The sequence below is a fragment of the Ranitomeya variabilis genome, chromosome 4 (genome assembly GCF_051348905.1).
Source record: "Ranitomeya variabilis isolate aRanVar5 chromosome 4, aRanVar5.hap1, whole genome shotgun sequence".
NCBI lineage: Eukaryota > Metazoa > Chordata > Amphibia > Anura > Dendrobatidae > Ranitomeya > Ranitomeya variabilis.
In genome coordinates, this window is record NC_135235.1 from 282,616,706 (window position 1) to 282,635,092 (window position 18,387).

The window sequence follows — 18,387 nt, forward strand, 5'->3', positions numbered from 1 at the left end:
GAGAAGGAGACCACCAGCTCCTGCTGCTCCAGTCCTACCTCTCCGCTCTTGCCCATGGTTGATGATTCTGCTTTTAGCAGTGATGTAATAAGTACAGTGTGATGCAGCCCCTGTAGTCGTGTTAAAGAGGGGCATCTGAGGAGGTGGGCCAAGTAAAGCAGAGTTTTATGTAAAAGGAAAAAACCCTACACTGCAGCCTTCGTGCAAGGGTGAAATACAAGAGAAAAACCCCAGCTCACCCTCTGCATACATCCAGTCCACGAGGCAGCACGGGACCACACTAGTGTTCAGAGTCGGGCAGTGCAAATTGGAAGACCAGGATCCAGTTTCTGATCAGATAAGGTAAAGTCATGATTTATTTCAATAGTTAGACATGGACGGTGTAAGGGAAAAAAAAAAAAAAAAAAAAGTTCCAAGACCAAATGCATGAAACCGGGGGGGTTGAGAGGGAAGAAAAAAAAAAAAAGTCTCAAGATCACAAGGAGTTTCAAACACTTACTGTTTAATAATGCAGTGCGCATTTAAAATTAGCTTAGTGATCTTGGGACATTTTTTTTTTTTTTCTCCTTCCCCCATAAACCTAGTCATCTTCACTCACAAGTTATGTTTTTAACTACCGGTATTTAAATTAAAGCCTTGTCAGATTGGAAGCTGGATCCCCTTATTTCTTGCAAAGGGTGCCCCTAGACTTTTGCAATGAGAACAAACAAGTCACCTTCAATAGAGTTTATTTTCTTTTCATAAAACTACATTCTCTTTACTATGCACATTAACTGTTACAACTAGCCTCCCGATAGTCTGCAACACAAGATGGTGACATACTATTTCAACAGGGTTTAAGTGATCAGGACCACAGCCACAAGAGAAAAACAATGACAACATGCAGGCACCGAGAGTGACACAGACAAGGAATCATCCTAATAAGCAGCAAAGCTTCTGGGACTGGAAGGTCAGAACCTGCAGTATTGTGAGGCTCGGGTACAGTACAGTCATTGCTGCAGGGGCTTATGGAGGGACAGGCCTCTACAGCAGTGGGGGCTTCTCCTGCAGACTCCTAGGTGTACAGTGACTACATAAAGATGGGCAAGTGCTCAGTGTGATGACTTTCTAGTTGATGACTGGCTTCCTGAAGTTCTTGCCTGCAAAGCGAGCTTTGGATCCCAACTCCTCTTCAATTCTGTATGGTAAGGAAAAAAAAAAAAAAAAAAACCTTAAAGCAGTCCCTACACATGAACCATATCTTGAGATTTAAGGACTTCATTTAATCACTCACCTAAGCAGTTGGTTGTATTTTGCAAGTCTCTCAGATCTACATGGAGCTCCAGTTTTTATCTGAATGAAAAAAAAAAAAAAAAAAAAAAAAATAGAAGAGATGAAGCCGATATTAACTTGGGGCGAGAAAAGCCAAAGAACACACATAACTGTCTAGAGGATTCCCTATACCTGTCCAGTGCAAAGGCCAACCACGAGATCAGCAATGAAGGTGTCTTCAGTCTCTCCAGATCGATGGCTCACCATTACTCCCCAGCCGTTGGTCTGAGCCAGTTTGCATCTACGCAAGAAAAAAGAAAGTCTGAAATTCAGTGCCTCATTTCTAAAGGCTCTGTCACACACAGCGACGCTGCAGCGATACAGACAACGATGCTGATCGCTGCAGCGTCGCTGTTGTCGCTGTGTGGTCGCTGACGAGCTGTCACACAGACAGCTCTCTCCAGCGACCAACGATCAGGGGAACGACTTCGGCATCGTTGAAACTGTCTTCAACGATGCCGAAGTCCCCCTGCAGCACCCGGGTAACCATCGGGTTACTAAGCGCAGGGCCGCGCTTAGTAACCCGATGTTTACCCTGGTTACCAAAAAAAACAAATAGTACATACTCACCATCTGATGTCCGTCAGGTCCCTTGCCGTCTGCTTCCTGCTCTGACAGTGCCGCCGTACAGTGAGCAGAGACGGTGACGTCACTGCTGTGCTCTCACTGTACGGCCGGATCTCAGTTTGTTTGTTTTTAACATTTACGCTGGTAACCAGGGTAAACATCGGGTTACTAAGCGCGGCCCTGCGCTTAGTAACCCGATGTTTACCCTGGTTACCAGTGAAGACATCGCTGTATCGGTGTCACACACACACACACACACACCCCGATTCAGCGATGTCAGCGGGACCTAAACGATCAAAAAACGGCCCAGGCCATTCCGACACGACCAGCGATCTCGCAGCAGGGGCCTGATCGCTGGTACGTGTCACACATAGCGAGATCGCTACTGAGGTCGCTGTTGCGTCACAAAACTTGTGACTCAGCAGCGATCTCGCTATGTGAGACGGGGCCTTAAGACAGCCACAGAAGCTGTGCTGAGACAGGTGAAGGTCTCTGGCATTGTACAGGAGCAGAGCCAGTGACCATGTACAGCAGTTATTGTGCCATTTAGCATGCAACACCTCCCCCCCCCCCCTTTTGCCAAAATTTGATTTTGCCAAACAAACCCCAAAACAAAAGATGAATCATAGTCTTAAGAATCTCATAACACCAGCACAGAGTAGATTGTTAGTTTGCAACGCCTAAGTTACTTACGCCTGCAGAGATTCAGTAACCGAGCCGATCTGGTTGACTTTCAGAAGAAGACAGTTGCAGGCCTTCTCGCTGACGGCCTTCTCAATTCTCTTGGGGTTTGTCACAGTCAAGTCATCTCCGACTACCTGGATGCCTACACTGCCGGTGAACTTTGACCATGCTGCCCAATCATCCTGGTCAAATGGATCTTCAATGGACACCACTGGAAGACAAGACAAGCAATTAAATAGAGAATTAAAAAAGAAAAATAAATTGTGCTGCTCTTTTTAAGTTATGTTATGCACTAGTAGTCACCTGGGTAGTCCTTAACGAAGCCCTTGTACAGGTCAGCCAGCTGGTCAGGGGAGATGTATCTGCTGGGGTCATCTGGGGACTTGAAATCCAAGTCGTACTTCCCATCACGGTAGAACTCAGAGGCTGCCACATCCATCCCGATCACAATCTTATCTGGGTATCCAGCCTTGTTAATGGCAGTCTTCAGAAGCTCCAGAGCTGATAAGAGTGGAGAGGATGTTAGGTTACAAAGCCATGCTAGCAGTAGGCATTTTACCATGTAATATTAGTGTACACCATGCATTTATATTACATATATTCTTTATACAGAGGCAAAGGTGTACCTGCATTTGATTACCAGGTGTCAATATTCAGAATACTGCAAAAAGTTGGAGTCCATAAGTGACAGAAGTATTGGCAGAAGCATGGCCATTACATGTATAATATATGTGCTCCTGATCTGCTGCTGCAGAGCCAGGGACAGGAGCTGCTCATTCACTTAAAATTCCATGTCCTCCCCCGGGCGCAGTGCACAGTAACACTATATTTAGTATCCCAGTCTTCCCACATGCTGTAACTGTATACAGCAACATAGCGGCTGCAGATAGTTTAGCCGTGAGAATGTAGAGCACTTTTCCCACTGGAGCAATACCGGGAAGGTATTAATTTACCAATTATATATTTCACTTCAGAATTCTGAAAAATTGAAGACGGCACTTTTATAGTCCAGGCAGCTGGGCTTTTAGGGAGAGGCGTACAAAATTACTCTTCTGACCAAGCACAGGTGCTTGATGCACCCGCGACCAAGCACAGGCGCTCGATGCACCCGCAATCAAAGCCAGCAGCTTAGTTGCAAAAGCAAGGATGTGCATAAATCGCTGTCCTGTGACTGCTCTGGCTTTACAGGCATTAGGTGCACTCAACTACCTGGTTGCTCCAACGGTGCAGAGTGCCTGTATTTGGTTTAGAGGGAGCATGCCAGCACAATGTGAATGTAGCAGCCATCAACATTTAAATGTTATTCCCAAAGTTACTAAACTAAAGCGCTGCGGAATATGTTGGCGCTATATAAAGATTATTATCATTATTATTATTATTCCCATCCATGGCATAGGGAATAAAGCTCCGATAGCCACGGGAATAGAACAGATCAAAAAATTAGGCCTTTAGTATCAGACTGAGGCTATGCATTCCCCTCGAGTATAAGGCAAGTGTCCATTCCATTTATTGTCTATGGGGATTGTCGAGTCTAGTGCTCAGCTAGTGGCATAAATCAAGGAGTGGAGCTTGAGCCCCGTTCTCAGGTTCACCAGCAAACAGCAAGTAGCCCCCTCAGAACCCATTCACAAGCTTTCATATGAAACATGCCAATTTGCATGCCCACATGAATCTGCAGGCAGATGTAATGTATGGACTCCGATTCCACAAATTAGATCTTTGATAGATGCAAACCTGCAAGAAGCCTAAAGGTACCTTCACACTGAACAACTTGATAACTATAGCGATCCGTGACGTTGCAGCGTCCTGGATAGCGATATCGTTGTGTTTGACACGCAGCAGCGATCAGGATCCTGCTGTGACATCGTTGGTCGGAGCTAGAAGGCCAGCACCTTATTTCGTCGCTGGCTCACCTGCTGACATCGCCGAGTCGGCCTGTGTGACGCTGATTCAGCGATGTCTTCACTGGTAACCAGGGTAAACATCGGGTTACTAAGCGCAGGGCCGCGCTTAGTATCCCGATATTTACCCTGGTTACCATTGTTAAAAAAAAAAAAAAAAACACTACATACTCACCTTCTGATGTCTGTCACGTCCCCCACCGGCGGCTTCCCTGCACTGAATGTGTCACGGCCGGCCGTAAAGCAGAGCACAGCGGTGACGTCACCACTCTGCTTTACGCCTGGCGCTTACAGTGCAGGGAAGCGGACGCCGGGGGACGCGACAGACACCGGAATGTAAGTATGAAGTGTTTGTGTTTTTTTTTTTTTTTACATTTACACTGGCAACCAGGGTAAACATCGGGTTACTAAGCGTGGCCCTGCGCTTAGTAACCCGATGTTTACCCTGGTTACCCGGGGACTTGCATCGTTGGTCGCTGGAGAGCTGTCTGTGTGACAGCTCTCCAGCGACCACACAATGACGAAACAGCGACGCTGCAGCGATCGGCATCGTTGTCTATATCGCTGCAGCGTCGCTTAATGTGACGGTACCTTAATGCATTTAAGAAAAAAAAATAAATAAAAATAAAAACCCTGCCATTTGAGGATTGCGTGCAGAAACATTAGGACATTTACCTTCCTTATTCTCAAGGATGTTGGGTGCAAAGCCACCCTCGTCTCCAACATTAGTGGCATCCTGGCCATATTTGCTCTTGATCACGTTCTTTAGGTTGTGGTAAACCTCTGCACCAATGCGCATGGCCTCCTTGAAGCTGGAGGCACCGACTGGCAGGATCATGAACTCTTGCATAGCCAACTTGTTGCCAGCATGAGATCCACCATTGATCACATTGAATGCCTGAAGGAGAAAACATGGCCACTTAGACATCAGGAAACTTCTTTCATGCATCTGAGATTCCTTGCTGTTGCTAATCATAATAAAAATTATGTGATTTTCAGTGAAACTTACAGGGACAGGAAGAATGACTTCTGGGTTTCCAGCCAGATCAGCTATGTGACGGTACAGGGGCACTCCTTTTTCAGCAGCGCCAGCCTTGCACACCGCCAGAGAGACTCCCAGGATGGCATTAGCACCAAACTTTGCTGTAAAGGGGGAGAAAAAAGAAAATAGAATACTTAAGGACTGTTATATCTAGGCTACCCACACATTATGCCCAGGAGTGCATGAACAATCCTGGGTCAGATGCAGCCTGCAGATTGGTTACAAGGCTATTGCATTCCAAAAATCCACCTGCAGAAGTTAAGCACCCTGTAGGTGACCCTTAATTTAACTGACTTTCAGGCAATGGTAATAAATCCTATGATTGGACTTCAGGTTATGGAGACATGTTGGGTTTAAACAAGCCCAGCTTTTGTTGGCGATCAGAAGCTTAGTATTCTATTGAAGCCTCCACAAAAGGCGGCATTTACTAATGTTACATTATACATATTGAGGGAGGAATTTGCCAATCATTCCCTCTCCTTCCAGTACTGTTTCCATAACAGTAAGGTAGAGTACAGTAAATATTTTATGAATGCTGTTCCTACAGGAACTAGATATTTGGAGTACACTTACACTTGTTCTCAGTCCCATCCATATCAAGCATTAGTTTGTCGATCTTTTCCTGCTCTACGACACTTAAACTCTGGAAGAAAAAAAAAACAGATGGTTTAGCACAGAAGTCTCTATAAATGTGACCTTGACAATTTGGGGTCCACAGTTAAACGGGTATTCTTAAGTTGTCTCTTGAGCAGCCCAGAGCTGTGCAGTCTCCCTACTTGGTAGTGTGGGAGGCACTCCCTTTGAGTGACAGTTCTGGTGAGTAACAGCCATTGTATTTGTAGAATGTAAAGCTTAGTACAAGCTGAGTACAACTTTTGCTCTAACACATTCAGGCATTAGTGTTTTTTCCAGGACTCCCTTTATAAAAAAGCCTTGTGTTCGTGCCATGTTAGCCATGATTTTTGATTAGGAGATCAGCTCTAGAAGCAGCAGCAGATGCTGGGCTAGCGAGTTTGCAGAATATTTAACAGCAGCTAGTCAGGAGCCAAGAGGGAGGTGAGCAGATTAACAGCTGTATAGGTTGGTGCACTGGAGAGAGGTAGATGGGATATTCAGTTAACCCCTCTTTTGGAATACAAGTACTGCACACTCGCCAACATCTGGGCAGGAACTGGCTGAGCTTCAGGAAAGCAAGTTGTACACCATGAAAAATACGCCCTAAAGAGTGGCAGATAAAAGCCAAGTCAATTGCAAACTTAATTTTACCACCAAGTAAAGGAATCTGATCTTTTTAAAGAGTATTCTTGAGTTAGTCATATTCCACACAAACCTTGGTGGAGCTTTACTGTGGCAAAATCAAAGGGGCCAAAAGTACATTTAATTCAGAAGCACGCACAGTGCCACTCTTAGTGTCATCATGGGGCTTATGTAAAGCCCATTACGGTACCTTTAATTTCATACTGGGAATGACAAGTTTTTGCAAAAATCCGAACAGCAACATGCTCTGGATGACCCAGTATCTAAAGTTACTGCTTATATGGGAGACTTTATACAGAGTGGGTCAATACAAGTTCCAGACTAATGTGCACTAGCCCTAATCCTGCAGTTGTCAGTCTAGCTGCTTTTCTTCAAGTCTTGAGATCATGTAACAAGTGTCTCCACCAACACCTGCTGCTGTAAGTTTATTCCACTACTCTGCTACAGCAGCATGAATGTCTAAGGTATAGATGTCAGATTAATGCAAAATGTCCTATAGGGGTAGGCAATGGTCTCCTAGGAACTCAAGACACACTACAAAGCAAGAATTCAGTAGTTTGGAAGAGAAAAAAAAAATTAGCATATGTCAGGCAGAATACAAATATGAGAACCTTTATGAGAATATGGCTTGAATCCTGTGTTTCAGTGGCTAGCTGGATGTATGCTGTATTAAGCCACAGGTTTCAATTATTGATAAATCCACCATTTTATTAAACAATTTTGAGGAATTGAAATGGATTTGCATTGAGGTCATTAATCCTATGTCTGGCCTGTAGTTTTACACGACCAGCTTCTTTGTTTAGACCTTTTGCAGCTTTCAGAATATAGGCTTCAAGTTTAAGGCTTGTCCACCAAATGAAGCCAAGAACGGAGACCCCAATGCTCATACCTCAGGTCACTGGTTCTGCAAGACTTTGTCAAGCTTAAATACTGTAAGAAGGAGACGTTTGCGTATGGCTGCATTGCAGTTATTGGCACAAAATGTATCAATGTTGAATAATATTTGACACTTGATGCATCTTGATAACACTTCTGTCCAGAGGTTTTACCACTTTTTAAAAACCCATAGGGGTAGATTTTACACGAGAAAAATGGAGTTGTGCAAAGATTGAGACCTTCATGCTACTTTGAATCAGCTCGGCCAAAATATTATACAAGACTGGCATAGCCAGAGCGTTTGCTAAACCAGTTCTGATGAATTGGTCAGTAATTCTGTACAGTAGTGTTGTAAAGAGCTGAAATTCTGAAGTCTGACTTTGACCTATTTTCACAGATTATTATAAGAGGTGACAAGAGCAGCATTGAATTACAAAGTTTGCCAATTTTTGAAACCAAGGATTGATTTTGAATATAATATTGAATTTGGTCTTCAGACAAAAAAAAAAAACAAAAAAAAAACCATACAAACTGATGTTAAAAAAAAATTGATAATATTTTACTAATAATCCTCAAAAAAAAAAAAAAAAAAGTTGAGACATCAATACATGTTGACATGTTTTGACTTTGCAGTCTTAATTGTAGCAATGTGTGCATACAACTTTCTTAGTACTCCTGAGCTGCCTCCCTGACATGCACGCTTGGTCTGGCGGTGCATGCATGGTTTCGTTCACTCCCTCGAGGGAGATTTTTCCTTTAGCCATTAGAGTATTTGATACTGAGACATAACATGCTTAAAGCTTCTCATCCAATATCTGTTAGGGTATAGACACAAGGTAGTAGTCTGGTCCTGCCAAAATCAGCAGCTTTAACTTTGGAAGATCAAAGTAGAAGATATTAAGAGCACAAGAGGTGAGCAGCAAGTTAGTAAAACAATAACCCATACCTTTCCAACCAGTGCTGGTGCAATGGTATTATTGATGTGCCCAACGGCTTTAGAGACACCTGGAAGGGACAAGCACATTCAATCACTGCACAGATCACACGAGCATGCACTTCAGGCATTTCTAGACCAACATCTCCTGCTGAAGGCCACTGCGTTCTTATCTGCCGGATCATTACATGCACTTCTAAAAAGCAACAAGGAGATGTCTGTCTAGGAATGCCATTGCAGTAGTTAGTCAAACCCCATGCTTTGGGAGGAGTGCGGGGCACGGGCTCCCATTACCTGGGTGCATAAAGCAGGTCCCAAAAACTCGTTTACATATTTCACAGCTCTGCTCACACCTGAGATCAAGGGACAGAAAGGTGAGGAAACGCACCAGCAGATAAAATCCAGGGTTCGAGTTCTTGCAAAGACGCAGTCTACAGTAAATTGATAGTTAACCATTCGTGATGATCAAACCTGCTCGGATAATGTGTTATCTGACCATGCTCTGGTGATAAATGAGTGTTTGCGGCATGCTCGAAAAATATGTTGAGTCTATATGGCTGCATGTCTCGCCACTATGCGACAGCCGCAACATATGCCAGACACAGTCCCTGCAATCTCAGCAAGTGTAGCGGCTGATAAACAGACTCGAGACATGCAGGCACGGTGACTAATATTATTCGAGCATGCCGAAAATACTGTTAGCACACAAGTGCTCAGATAACACCTTATCCCATATTAAAAAAGGTGTTGGAATTAGTGACCCTTAGGCAACATCCACACGTGAAATATCACTGAAGATTTCACCACTTTGCGTAGGATGAAGTCCATGGTCAAAACAAGCCTGCAGTAGCACACTAATAAGTTCTCTTTAAATCTCATCCACAATTTTTGTACTATAGTAATATGTAAAAAAAAAAAAAAAAAAAAAAAAGGAGTGCATCAGGTGAGGGTAACATTTTTAGCTATTTGTTTAGTTAGTACGTCAGGACTGCCTCACCTGACCCCAGGGGGCGGGGGAAGTATGATCACTGTCTTGCTTCTGGGTGAGGACCGATGAGTGATATGTATAGTATATAGTTACTTTAACTAAATACATTTGCTCCATGCACTATAGCACCCTCCCCCCCCCCCCCCCTTTCTGGGTGGATTGCGTGGCATGTGCAATTTTGTAATAGACGCTGGTTGCAGCACCTTCATGCCTCAGGTGGGATACTGTATCAGGTTTTGGCACGGTATTTTGAATTATGATAAACATTGTGATACAAATACACATAGATATGATCGCCTGACCTAGTGCCTTTTTGACCTGTATTGGTGCATTGACATAATAACACTGAATCCATGTGATTGTTTGATATCATGTGCGAGTGCATGGTTATACAACTATAGACAGTGACCTCAATATCTGTGTTTCCCTGAAAGTGTTTTATACATATATCTTTTGATAGACAAATAAAATTACAAAAATTATTATAAGCACTTATGTACTCAGTGTCCTCCTATTTTGTTATGCAATGTTTTGGAGTTGGGGCCAATTGAATTGAGGGGGGACCACCACTGATATCCCCCCTCCTGCATTTAAAATGCAGCTGAGTTTTGGGTTTACATTTTTTCAGTTTAGACTGGACAGCCCCCTTTAGATGTGATTAGTAGTATTAGTACTCAGTTTATTCACAGGTTTCCAGTAGTAACAGAATTCTGCATTGTATTATTGCCAAGACGATCCAGACTTCGCATTTAACTACATTATGCAACTCTGCTTCAAACAAGCGGAAGAACGAACAATTGATACATTTATTAATTTTGTTTATAAAATATTCCAAAAGGAAACAAATGCAATAAATGGATAGACTTACCCTTTCCCAAATAACGAGTTTTATCATTGTCACGGAGCTCAAGTGCTTCATAGATACCGGTGGAGGCTCCGCTGGGCACTGCAGCACGGAAAAGACCTGCCAGGGAAAAAACATTAGTGGGTCAAGATTAAAAGCCCCCATAGACCATGGTTTTTATCAACTTTAACCCAAGAACGAACACTTGTTTTAGCTTCCTGATCAGACTTGTTTGAAATGGTCGGCCAGGTTTGGTTTGTTTGCTTTTTTCAGCTGAAATAACTCGTCCATGAGTGATCTTATGATCAAAGAATATCACCGGTAACAGTCTGCTTGTCACCCAGTCACTAAACTATGGCCAGATTGATCGACTATTAGACTAAACTGTATTGCAAAGTAGGGAATAAAATCATTGTTGAATGACTAAAGTTTCCCTTTTACCAAAATTGCTGTGCTGTTCAACCGTCCTAGTAGCCAGAGTTTATAAAGAGGTAACGCTTTCTTAATCCCCACCCCACAGGGTGGCCACTGACCGGCTGTTGGTAACGCTTGCCTGCATACAGCCGGTCAGTCATTGCAGAGATAAGGACAGGGAGCGTATTAGGACTGATCGGTATTTAGTTTTTTGTTTCCCAGTCCCCTTGTGTAGCCAAATGCTTAGAACAGCTGCAATTACACCCCTGGCATTAGGTCTAGAATAAAGCCATCATCGATAAGGAACAGAAGCGCGAGTCCTTGTAATGACAGCTCCATTAGGATAGGAGGCACTAACGAGATTGAGCTCGACGGCATCAGGGGACGAGTCCCATTTAATACTTGTGTCAAGTGCTTTCAAGGAACTTCTTGGGTGCTTTGTCACTGACCGTCCAGTTGTCCTGGCACAAAAACAGCGTGCCTGTGCCAATCAACAAGCCTGCAAACTGGTATAGACTAATGGATGCAGACAAGGGAATATGCAATCCCCATTCTTCAGTGGTGCAAACTGAGGGGCTTGCTAACCACATTGTGTATTGTATAATGGCTGCCAATTAGTGATGAGCCAGCATGCATGGATAAGGTGTTATCTGAGCATGCTCCTGTGCTCAGAGCATCTTCAGCATGCTTGAATACCATGTTCAAGACCCCGCGGCTGCATGTCTTGTGGCGGTTTGACAGCAGCAACACATGTAGGGATTACCTAACAAAACAGCCATTCCCTGCATATGTTGCAGCTCAAACAGCCATGAGACATGCAGCCACAGGGACCTGAAGATAATATTTGAGTGAACTCAAGATGTTGTTAGAACAAGAGCATGCTCAGATAACACCTTATCCCAGCACTACAGCTTATGTTTTCATACGTCATCCATGGTTAAGATTGGAATACCAGTTATACGGGATTACATGAACAGCCAGGCTCCACGTCTATTGAAGTAGTGACTTCAAGCCCCGCTAGTAAAATCTGCACCATAACAGATGGCGAGTAAATGAGCCCATCCCCAAAATCAGTGGCCACATAGAAAAGCAGATTTTACTTTATGTACAGTTCCGTTTGTCAGTGTTCTCTAACTTTCAATGTGCGTCAAAGATGAGTAAGATAAATGGTTTCCAGTTTTGGAAAAGAGCCAGTAACTCACCTTTTGCTGTATACAGGTCTACCTCCACGGTGGGGTTCCCACGGGAGTCAAAGATCTCTCTTGCGTGGACCTTAAGGATGGACATGGTGCTAGGGAAAGAAAAAAAAAAAAAATGCAATACAGCACAGAATTACAAATTGTACATATAAAGTTACTCCATGAAAATTGAATATATGCTGGGACAGTTTGTCTGGAAATACTAGAATACGCTGTTACTTTAGATTGCAGCTGCTGCAAGTCATATGAATTAGGTTACGATTTAAAGGGGTTGGTCAGGTATATAAAATAAAAAAAAAATATATATATGATATGTCCAAAACTGCTTCACAGGCTGCGTGCAATATAGTAGCACAACCCCATTCACAGTGATAACGCAGAATTGCAATAAACCATTGAAAGGAAATGCTGACCTTCTTCAAAATGTTGAACCATATATTAAGTAAGGATTTACATTGTATGATGGGTCTGGCTGACCTGGCATACACAAGCCTCGAATTTTGCTGCATACAATTTTTTTTTTTTTTTGTAATTACCAGCTTATACTGTAATTTAGTTACATATCTGCAATTTATTTCACCAATACAAAGCTGTATCATTCAGCTCACTTTAGTCCCTCATTCCCTGCATTAAGCAATGCAATTCCAGCACAGAGGGGTTAACCTATCATTATGCAATGGCTGGCTTTGAGAGGACTTGGTTGCCTCAAGGTCATGAAGACCTTGATGACCCCTCCCTTTATACTTGTGACCCCCATTGTCTGGCCAGGGATCAGCTTCTGTCATCGTGTTCCTACAGATGAACCTAATGGAGCAGCACCAATCATAGACCCTATATACATACACAGCTATGTCCTTGACTAGAAGCCTTCCTGTCTGCGCTCCTCCTCCTCCACAACGAAATGCTGCAATTCTGGTTAACCCTTTTGTTACAAGCAGACACTAGCATCCTCATCACAAAGATTATATATATATTTTTTTTATTAGTCTAGAGCGGCTTCATAGAGCCCCGAGGATTAACAGCTTAAAGGACGCCGCAGTGCCCAACCCATCCAAAACCATGCAGGAAGAGGAGTGTGAAGACCACGGCCTCCTCCATTCATCACCACCTTCCTCATCACGTAGCATCCTCCGAGCATTGGGGCATGCTCAGAAACCTGGCTAGGTTATACAGTGTTCAAGGGCATCCTCCATCCTATAGAGCTGGAGGTCATTCCCATGTAACACGTATTCTGAAACACAATAGACTTTTTGGAAAGGCAGCTGTCCATCCTCTATAAAAGCACATAGGAGGCAGAGGCATTCATCAGATTTCTGCACGCACCATTTTTATGGACGCAGAATGGCAGTTATAAGACATGGCGTATCAGGGCACAAAGTGCAATTTATAAAGCAGGGCCTAAATTTATGAGCCGCTTACATCAGGTGTGGGGGACAAGTTACAGGGTGCAGATAATAGCCGGTGTATGCAGGTGCAAATGCAGAAGCCTTCCATGCTAACTATATTGTAGACCAGCGTCACCCCCAGCAGAAACAAATTGGACTTTCAAGGCATCAGTACAGGGACCAGTGCGGGTTATTGCACTTGGCCTGCTGCTTCAAAATATAGTGTATTATACAAAAAAAATAAAAAAAATAATGATCTTAAAGTACCATTATTGGGCAATAAATTTTGCTGCAAATCACTTGGTTAGCACACAAGCATGCTTGGATACCACCTTATCCGAGCACGTTTGCTCACCACCAGTGATCATGGGTGGGTTTGACTTTTGGGACCCTCAGTGATCTAGACTGATGTGTCCCACCTTCAATTGAGCACATGCTCTCTTTTTCATTCATTTATTGAATATGGGATTTCTAGAAAGTAAATTAGTGTGTGACAAGTTCCAGAAATCAGACAAAGGAGTGGAGGTAGGGCAAGCTCCCTCAAGGGCGGAGGGTCGGTAGTGGGGGATGGGACTGTGTAGAGCCCAACTCCTGTGTCACAGCCCTCTTCTTGCAATTGGGTCCTAGCAATTAGCAAGTCATCCCCCATTTGCCTGCGTTGTCATAGTCAGGTTGACACTTATCACAAACCTGTCCTAAAATCCTATATGAAATCTGCACCAAAAAACAGCCACATAGGCTTTTTTTTTTTTTAACCTTTGACTTTTTATTCCAGACTTGTGGATTTTGCAGCAGAATAGTCAGAAACTGAACAATCAAGGTTTGTCACAAATAGTAAAAATCTGCAATAAATCCATGAGAATTTTGTAGGGAGAGCGAGCAGTACTCCCAGCAAATCGGAATGCATCCAGAGAAGCAGATTACTTCCCGTCCATCTCCAATCCATATCTTGTTTGTTTCAAAATTGCAACAAAATAGCACTTGGCTGAAGTGAAGGAAACAACCCACAAAGCAGTTTAATGGCAACACTGTTTTTCTCAGACAGTACAAAGGTTCACAAAGGGCACAGTGCCTGCAAAGCATTGGCTTCCCTGCAGTCAGATCACCAATGACCCACTTCTATAGCAGCCGAGCCCCATTGGCTGACAGCAGCCACATCCATACTAATCTAGAAAGGACTAATGGGGTGCATTTAACCCCATCAGGAGTCATATTCCTGTAAAACCAATATTGGTGTCCTCATTTTCGTGCAGGATTATTAGTCATAAATGCACTTCCTCCTGGGGGGGGGGGGGGGCAGCCCTGGCATCAGAGAGGTGGATAAAGAACTGAGTCAAGGAGCAGAAATGCTCATTTCTAGAAAATGGCTGCTTTGTAGACGTGCAGTTACTCACGACGCAGAACACGTCTAGGCCTGGCCAAGTCATTAGAGGGAATTCACCACAGGATATACAGTGCAGGGTTACATCATAAAGCAAGCCAGTCACTGTAAAAGGGACATTTTGTAACTAGATATGAAATGCAAAAAAACTTTTACCCTGAGCCCTAATAGATCCGCAAAGAGAATCCTCATTCCTACCAGTTACATAATGGATAAGTATTGCATTAAATGTGCAAACACCCCATCTGTAATATACAAGTCCCCCAAAGGTTTCCCCCAGGGCCTAGAGAATAAAATCTGTTCCAACCAAGCTCCATTGCAGGCCATTAAACCCCTCTGAACACAATACACATTAATGAAAAAAAAAAAAGTCATAGCAGCCATTAACAACGCACCACACCCACCGAACCCTAGCAACAGATCTCGTTAAGCGTAAAGATCAGATTGCAGCACCGGTGTTAACCCCTTAAACGTTGGCACAGCCAACTAATTATCCTTCAAAGCATGAACCAAGTGGGAAGAACATAGCCCGGAGAGATGCCATCCATTTTAAAAGGGAGGATGACTCCATTCCTCTGTCTAGTTTCCAAAAGGAAGGAGATTGATACCGATAGATGCATTATTTTCCCTTATTCATTCTGGGTTAATTTATGCTGCCCCCTCCCAAAGATGGCCAGTATATATACACACACACGACTAATTTGGGATGGCCAATAATGGACAGCCACAGGCAATTTACAACCAGCCACAAATGAATGGACTTGGCGACAGTAAGGAGTTAATACTAGACAGGATCCCACCCTATGCATGCAGCAGGTTTCTATTTGTGGCAGCAGCTGAGAGCAGCATCTGTCATATGGGGGGGTGTTACTGTACAGGGTCCACAAGTGTCACATTCCTGGGGCGTGCATGTAGTGGAGGGGCACCGGGCTATGAGGATGGCGCCTCACCGGGCACTGACGTCTTCCTCAGATCACCATGGCAGGGCAGGCTGGTTGCCATGCTGCAGAGCTGTCTCTAAGCTTCCCAGCTCCTGGGGCAGAGGATCAGCTCACTGCACTCACCTGGGATTTACAGCCCACCCTACACTATGCCCCTGTGATGGAGGACCACCATTGCAGATATGACGTCACATGGTTGCCCACAGCCCAGCATGGAGCCTTGTGCTAACCCTGCACAGGAGAGCTTCACCTGCTGTCACTTATGGCCACATCTTAGGTCAGAGCTGCAGATCAAGGTCTCCAGTGCAACGTCAGTAATACAAGGAGTGCAGAAAAATGGAGACCTGACTGGGCCAGAATTACATCCTCCATGATAATGAGCAGGTAATTGGCACCATGTGACCAGTTACAGGTCAGATACAGTGCAGCACCAAACCCCACACAGGACGAGGAGCCAGAATCCAGGGACAGGGCTATGGGCAAATGTCACTCACTGAGATCAATAAGAACAGTATGACACAAGGAGAGACGGCACAACATCGGCCATTGCCGGGGTTCCCGCACTGAGGCGTCTCTTTGCAGCACTCACCTCTGGGGATGGTCGTACTCTGCTTTCCGGCTAAAAAGAAAGGAGAAGTGAGTGCCGCAGCGCTGGGCTTTTATAGTGTCCGAGGACCCGCCTCCTCTCCGGCAGTCACAAGCCCCCTTCCTGAGGGGCCCCCTACGCGACTGTGATTGGCTGAGAGGCGCTCACGCGACCTTCCCCCGGCAGACCGGAAGTGGAGACTGTACGTGCAAGGGGGGTGCTGGTGGGGGGCTCGGGACGTACGGCCTACAAGGACGGTGTGGGTCTGAGTCACGGGCTCTGCGGCTAGAGTAATCAGCCATCATCATGCTTCAAGATTGGGAACCCCTCAGTTTTATCCATATTTCCGCATACGTTCGACCTAAAAGTCCTTAAAGAGAACCAGATCAAGTGTTAAACCTTGCCATTATATATATTTTTAGGAAAATTATCCAGTATCATGTTTGAAAGTGATAAAAGTATGTGACCCTTTAGCATTAGCAGATATTTGGAAGGTGAAAGCACAGAGGCGTTTTTAATCAATGGGATGACTATCAGGTGAGAGTGGGTGACCTGTTTTATTTAACCCTTTCCCAAAAGGGTGATTTTTTTTTTAACTGGCATGTTTGCAGTTTTTTTCCTCCTTATGTAACTTAGATAGAAAATTAGGCAAAAAAAAGTGCGAGCCAAATGTAAAAGTTTATTGAAAGTTCATCATAAATTACATAACACCAGAAAATAATAGAATAAAAATAAAACAAGCATAAACGACCCATCCCGAGAAACCACTCACAGGGCAATGCAGTAATTGTGTATAAAAATACAAAAACTGGTATATATAGGATTATATGACTTCTCTAAACAAAAAAATGCTAAAGCCTATATGATGCTATTTATATCAATTAGTAACAAAAGCATAATGCGGCATCATGTCTACATATCAATGGTCAAAGTAAAGTGAGGAGAGGCGCAAAAAGGAATAAAATCAATCAAATCAATTCCAAAACCAGGATATAAGAGAATTTCCGTGCCTTCTTACAAGAGACAGAGTTTTTCTTATTTTTCGCTTGAGTGCTTGTTTTTTGCTGGATGAGTTATAGATTTTAGGACATTCATTTTATGATATAATATAGTAGAAAAAAAAATTATATATCGTATTTCTCAGATTATAAGATGCACTTTTTTCCCAAAAATTTTTTGGGGAAAATGGGGGGTGCTTCTTATAATGTGGGTATAGCTTACCGGCCGCGGTGAAGCGGGGTCCCAGGGTCGTTGCTGGAGGAGGCAAGAGTGGAGCAGTGCTGCAGGCCACAGGCTCGGATGAGGGGGTGTTTGGATGTGCAGCGCACCACTGCAGGTGTTCAGTGCTGCGGGGGCTCTTCCGACATTTTGTGAAAGCCCAGAGCCCCCACAGTTACATTGTTTCCTGTGAGGTGGACTTCAGGAAAATGGCTGCCTGGGGCAGCGCATGCGCAGATGGAGATATCAGCGCTGAGATCTCATCTCCCGAAATCTTGGTGCTGAGATCTCCATCTGTGCATGCGCTGCCCCCACCGCACAGGAAGCAATGTAACTGTGGGGGCTCTGGGCTTTCACAAAATGTCGGAAGAGCCCCCGCAGCGGCGCACCGCACATCCAAACCCCCCTCATCCCAGCCAGCAGCCTGCAGCACTGCTCCACTCTTGCCTCCTCCAGCAGCGACTCTGGGACCCCGCTTCGCCACAGCCACCACCCCCGGCAATCAATAAAACGCCTGGATTGTAAGAAGCACCATTTAATTTAAAAAAAAAATGTTTTTCCTACTTTTCTCCTCAGAATTTGGGGTGCGTCTTATAATCTGCAAAATACGGTATATGCCCCTCATCCTGGCCCAATCCTGGTATATGTGTCCCTTATACCGGGCCCCATCCTGGTATTTATATCCTTCAACTCGCTCGTTCTGCCGCTGTTCTTTAATGTATAGAAAAAAATAAACCATTATACTCACCAGGGGTGTACATAGAAGTCATGGGGGCCCATAGGAAAAGTATAATGCACTCCCCATAGTCCTCCGTATAGTATAACGCACACTCATATTCCTCCCTATAGTATAATGGTG

General features: G+C 44.1%; 1 protein-coding gene across 2 annotated transcripts; it reads right to left on the reverse strand.

Moving 5' to 3' along the window:
• Window positions 1-711: 711 nt before the first annotated feature.
• Window positions 712-16,761, reverse strand: ENO1 (enolase 1). Of its 2 annotated transcripts, none has more exons than XM_077250048.1 (12): window positions 16,314-16,761; window positions 12,021-12,109; window positions 10,429-10,524; window positions 8,585-8,643; window positions 6,079-6,148; window positions 5,473-5,606; window positions 5,139-5,361; window positions 2,866-3,063; window positions 2,572-2,773; window positions 1,444-1,552; window positions 1,274-1,332; window positions 712-1,177 (listed from the first exon to the last, which is right to left on the reverse strand). In XM_077250048.1, the coding sequence occupies exons 2-12, from the start codon at window positions 12,103-12,105 to the stop codon at window positions 1,108-1,110; spliced, it is 1,305 nt and encodes a 434-aa protein (XP_077106163.1). In that variant the 5' UTR covers window positions 12,106-12,109; window positions 16,314-16,761; the 3' UTR covers window positions 712-1,107. The 2 variants fall into 2 exon arrangements, with proteins under 2 accessions (XP_077106163.1, XP_077106164.1); XM_077250049.1 differs by lacking the exon at window positions 8,585-8,643 and adding an exon at window positions 8,867-8,925 and having other exon boundaries at window positions 16,314-16,439.
• Window positions 16,762-18,387: the final 1,626 nt, after the last annotated feature.

What these genes read in the sequence shown, in the direction of transcription:
- ENO1 (XM_077250048.1), bottom strand. Translation starts at nt 12,105, where the DNA reads ATGTCCATCCTTAAGGTCCACGCAAGAGAGATCTTTGACTCCCGTGGG. An exon ending in GGATGGGACTGAGAACAAGT is followed by an intron (nt 5,607 to 6,078) that starts GTAAGTGTACTC and finishes CCCCCTTTACAG; the next exon opens with CAAAGTTTGGTGCTAATGCC. An exon ending in CTTCGTTAAGGACTACCCAG is followed by an intron (nt 2,774 to 2,865) that starts GTGACTACTAGT and finishes CTTGTCTTCCAG; the next exon opens with TGGTGTCCATTGAAGATCCA.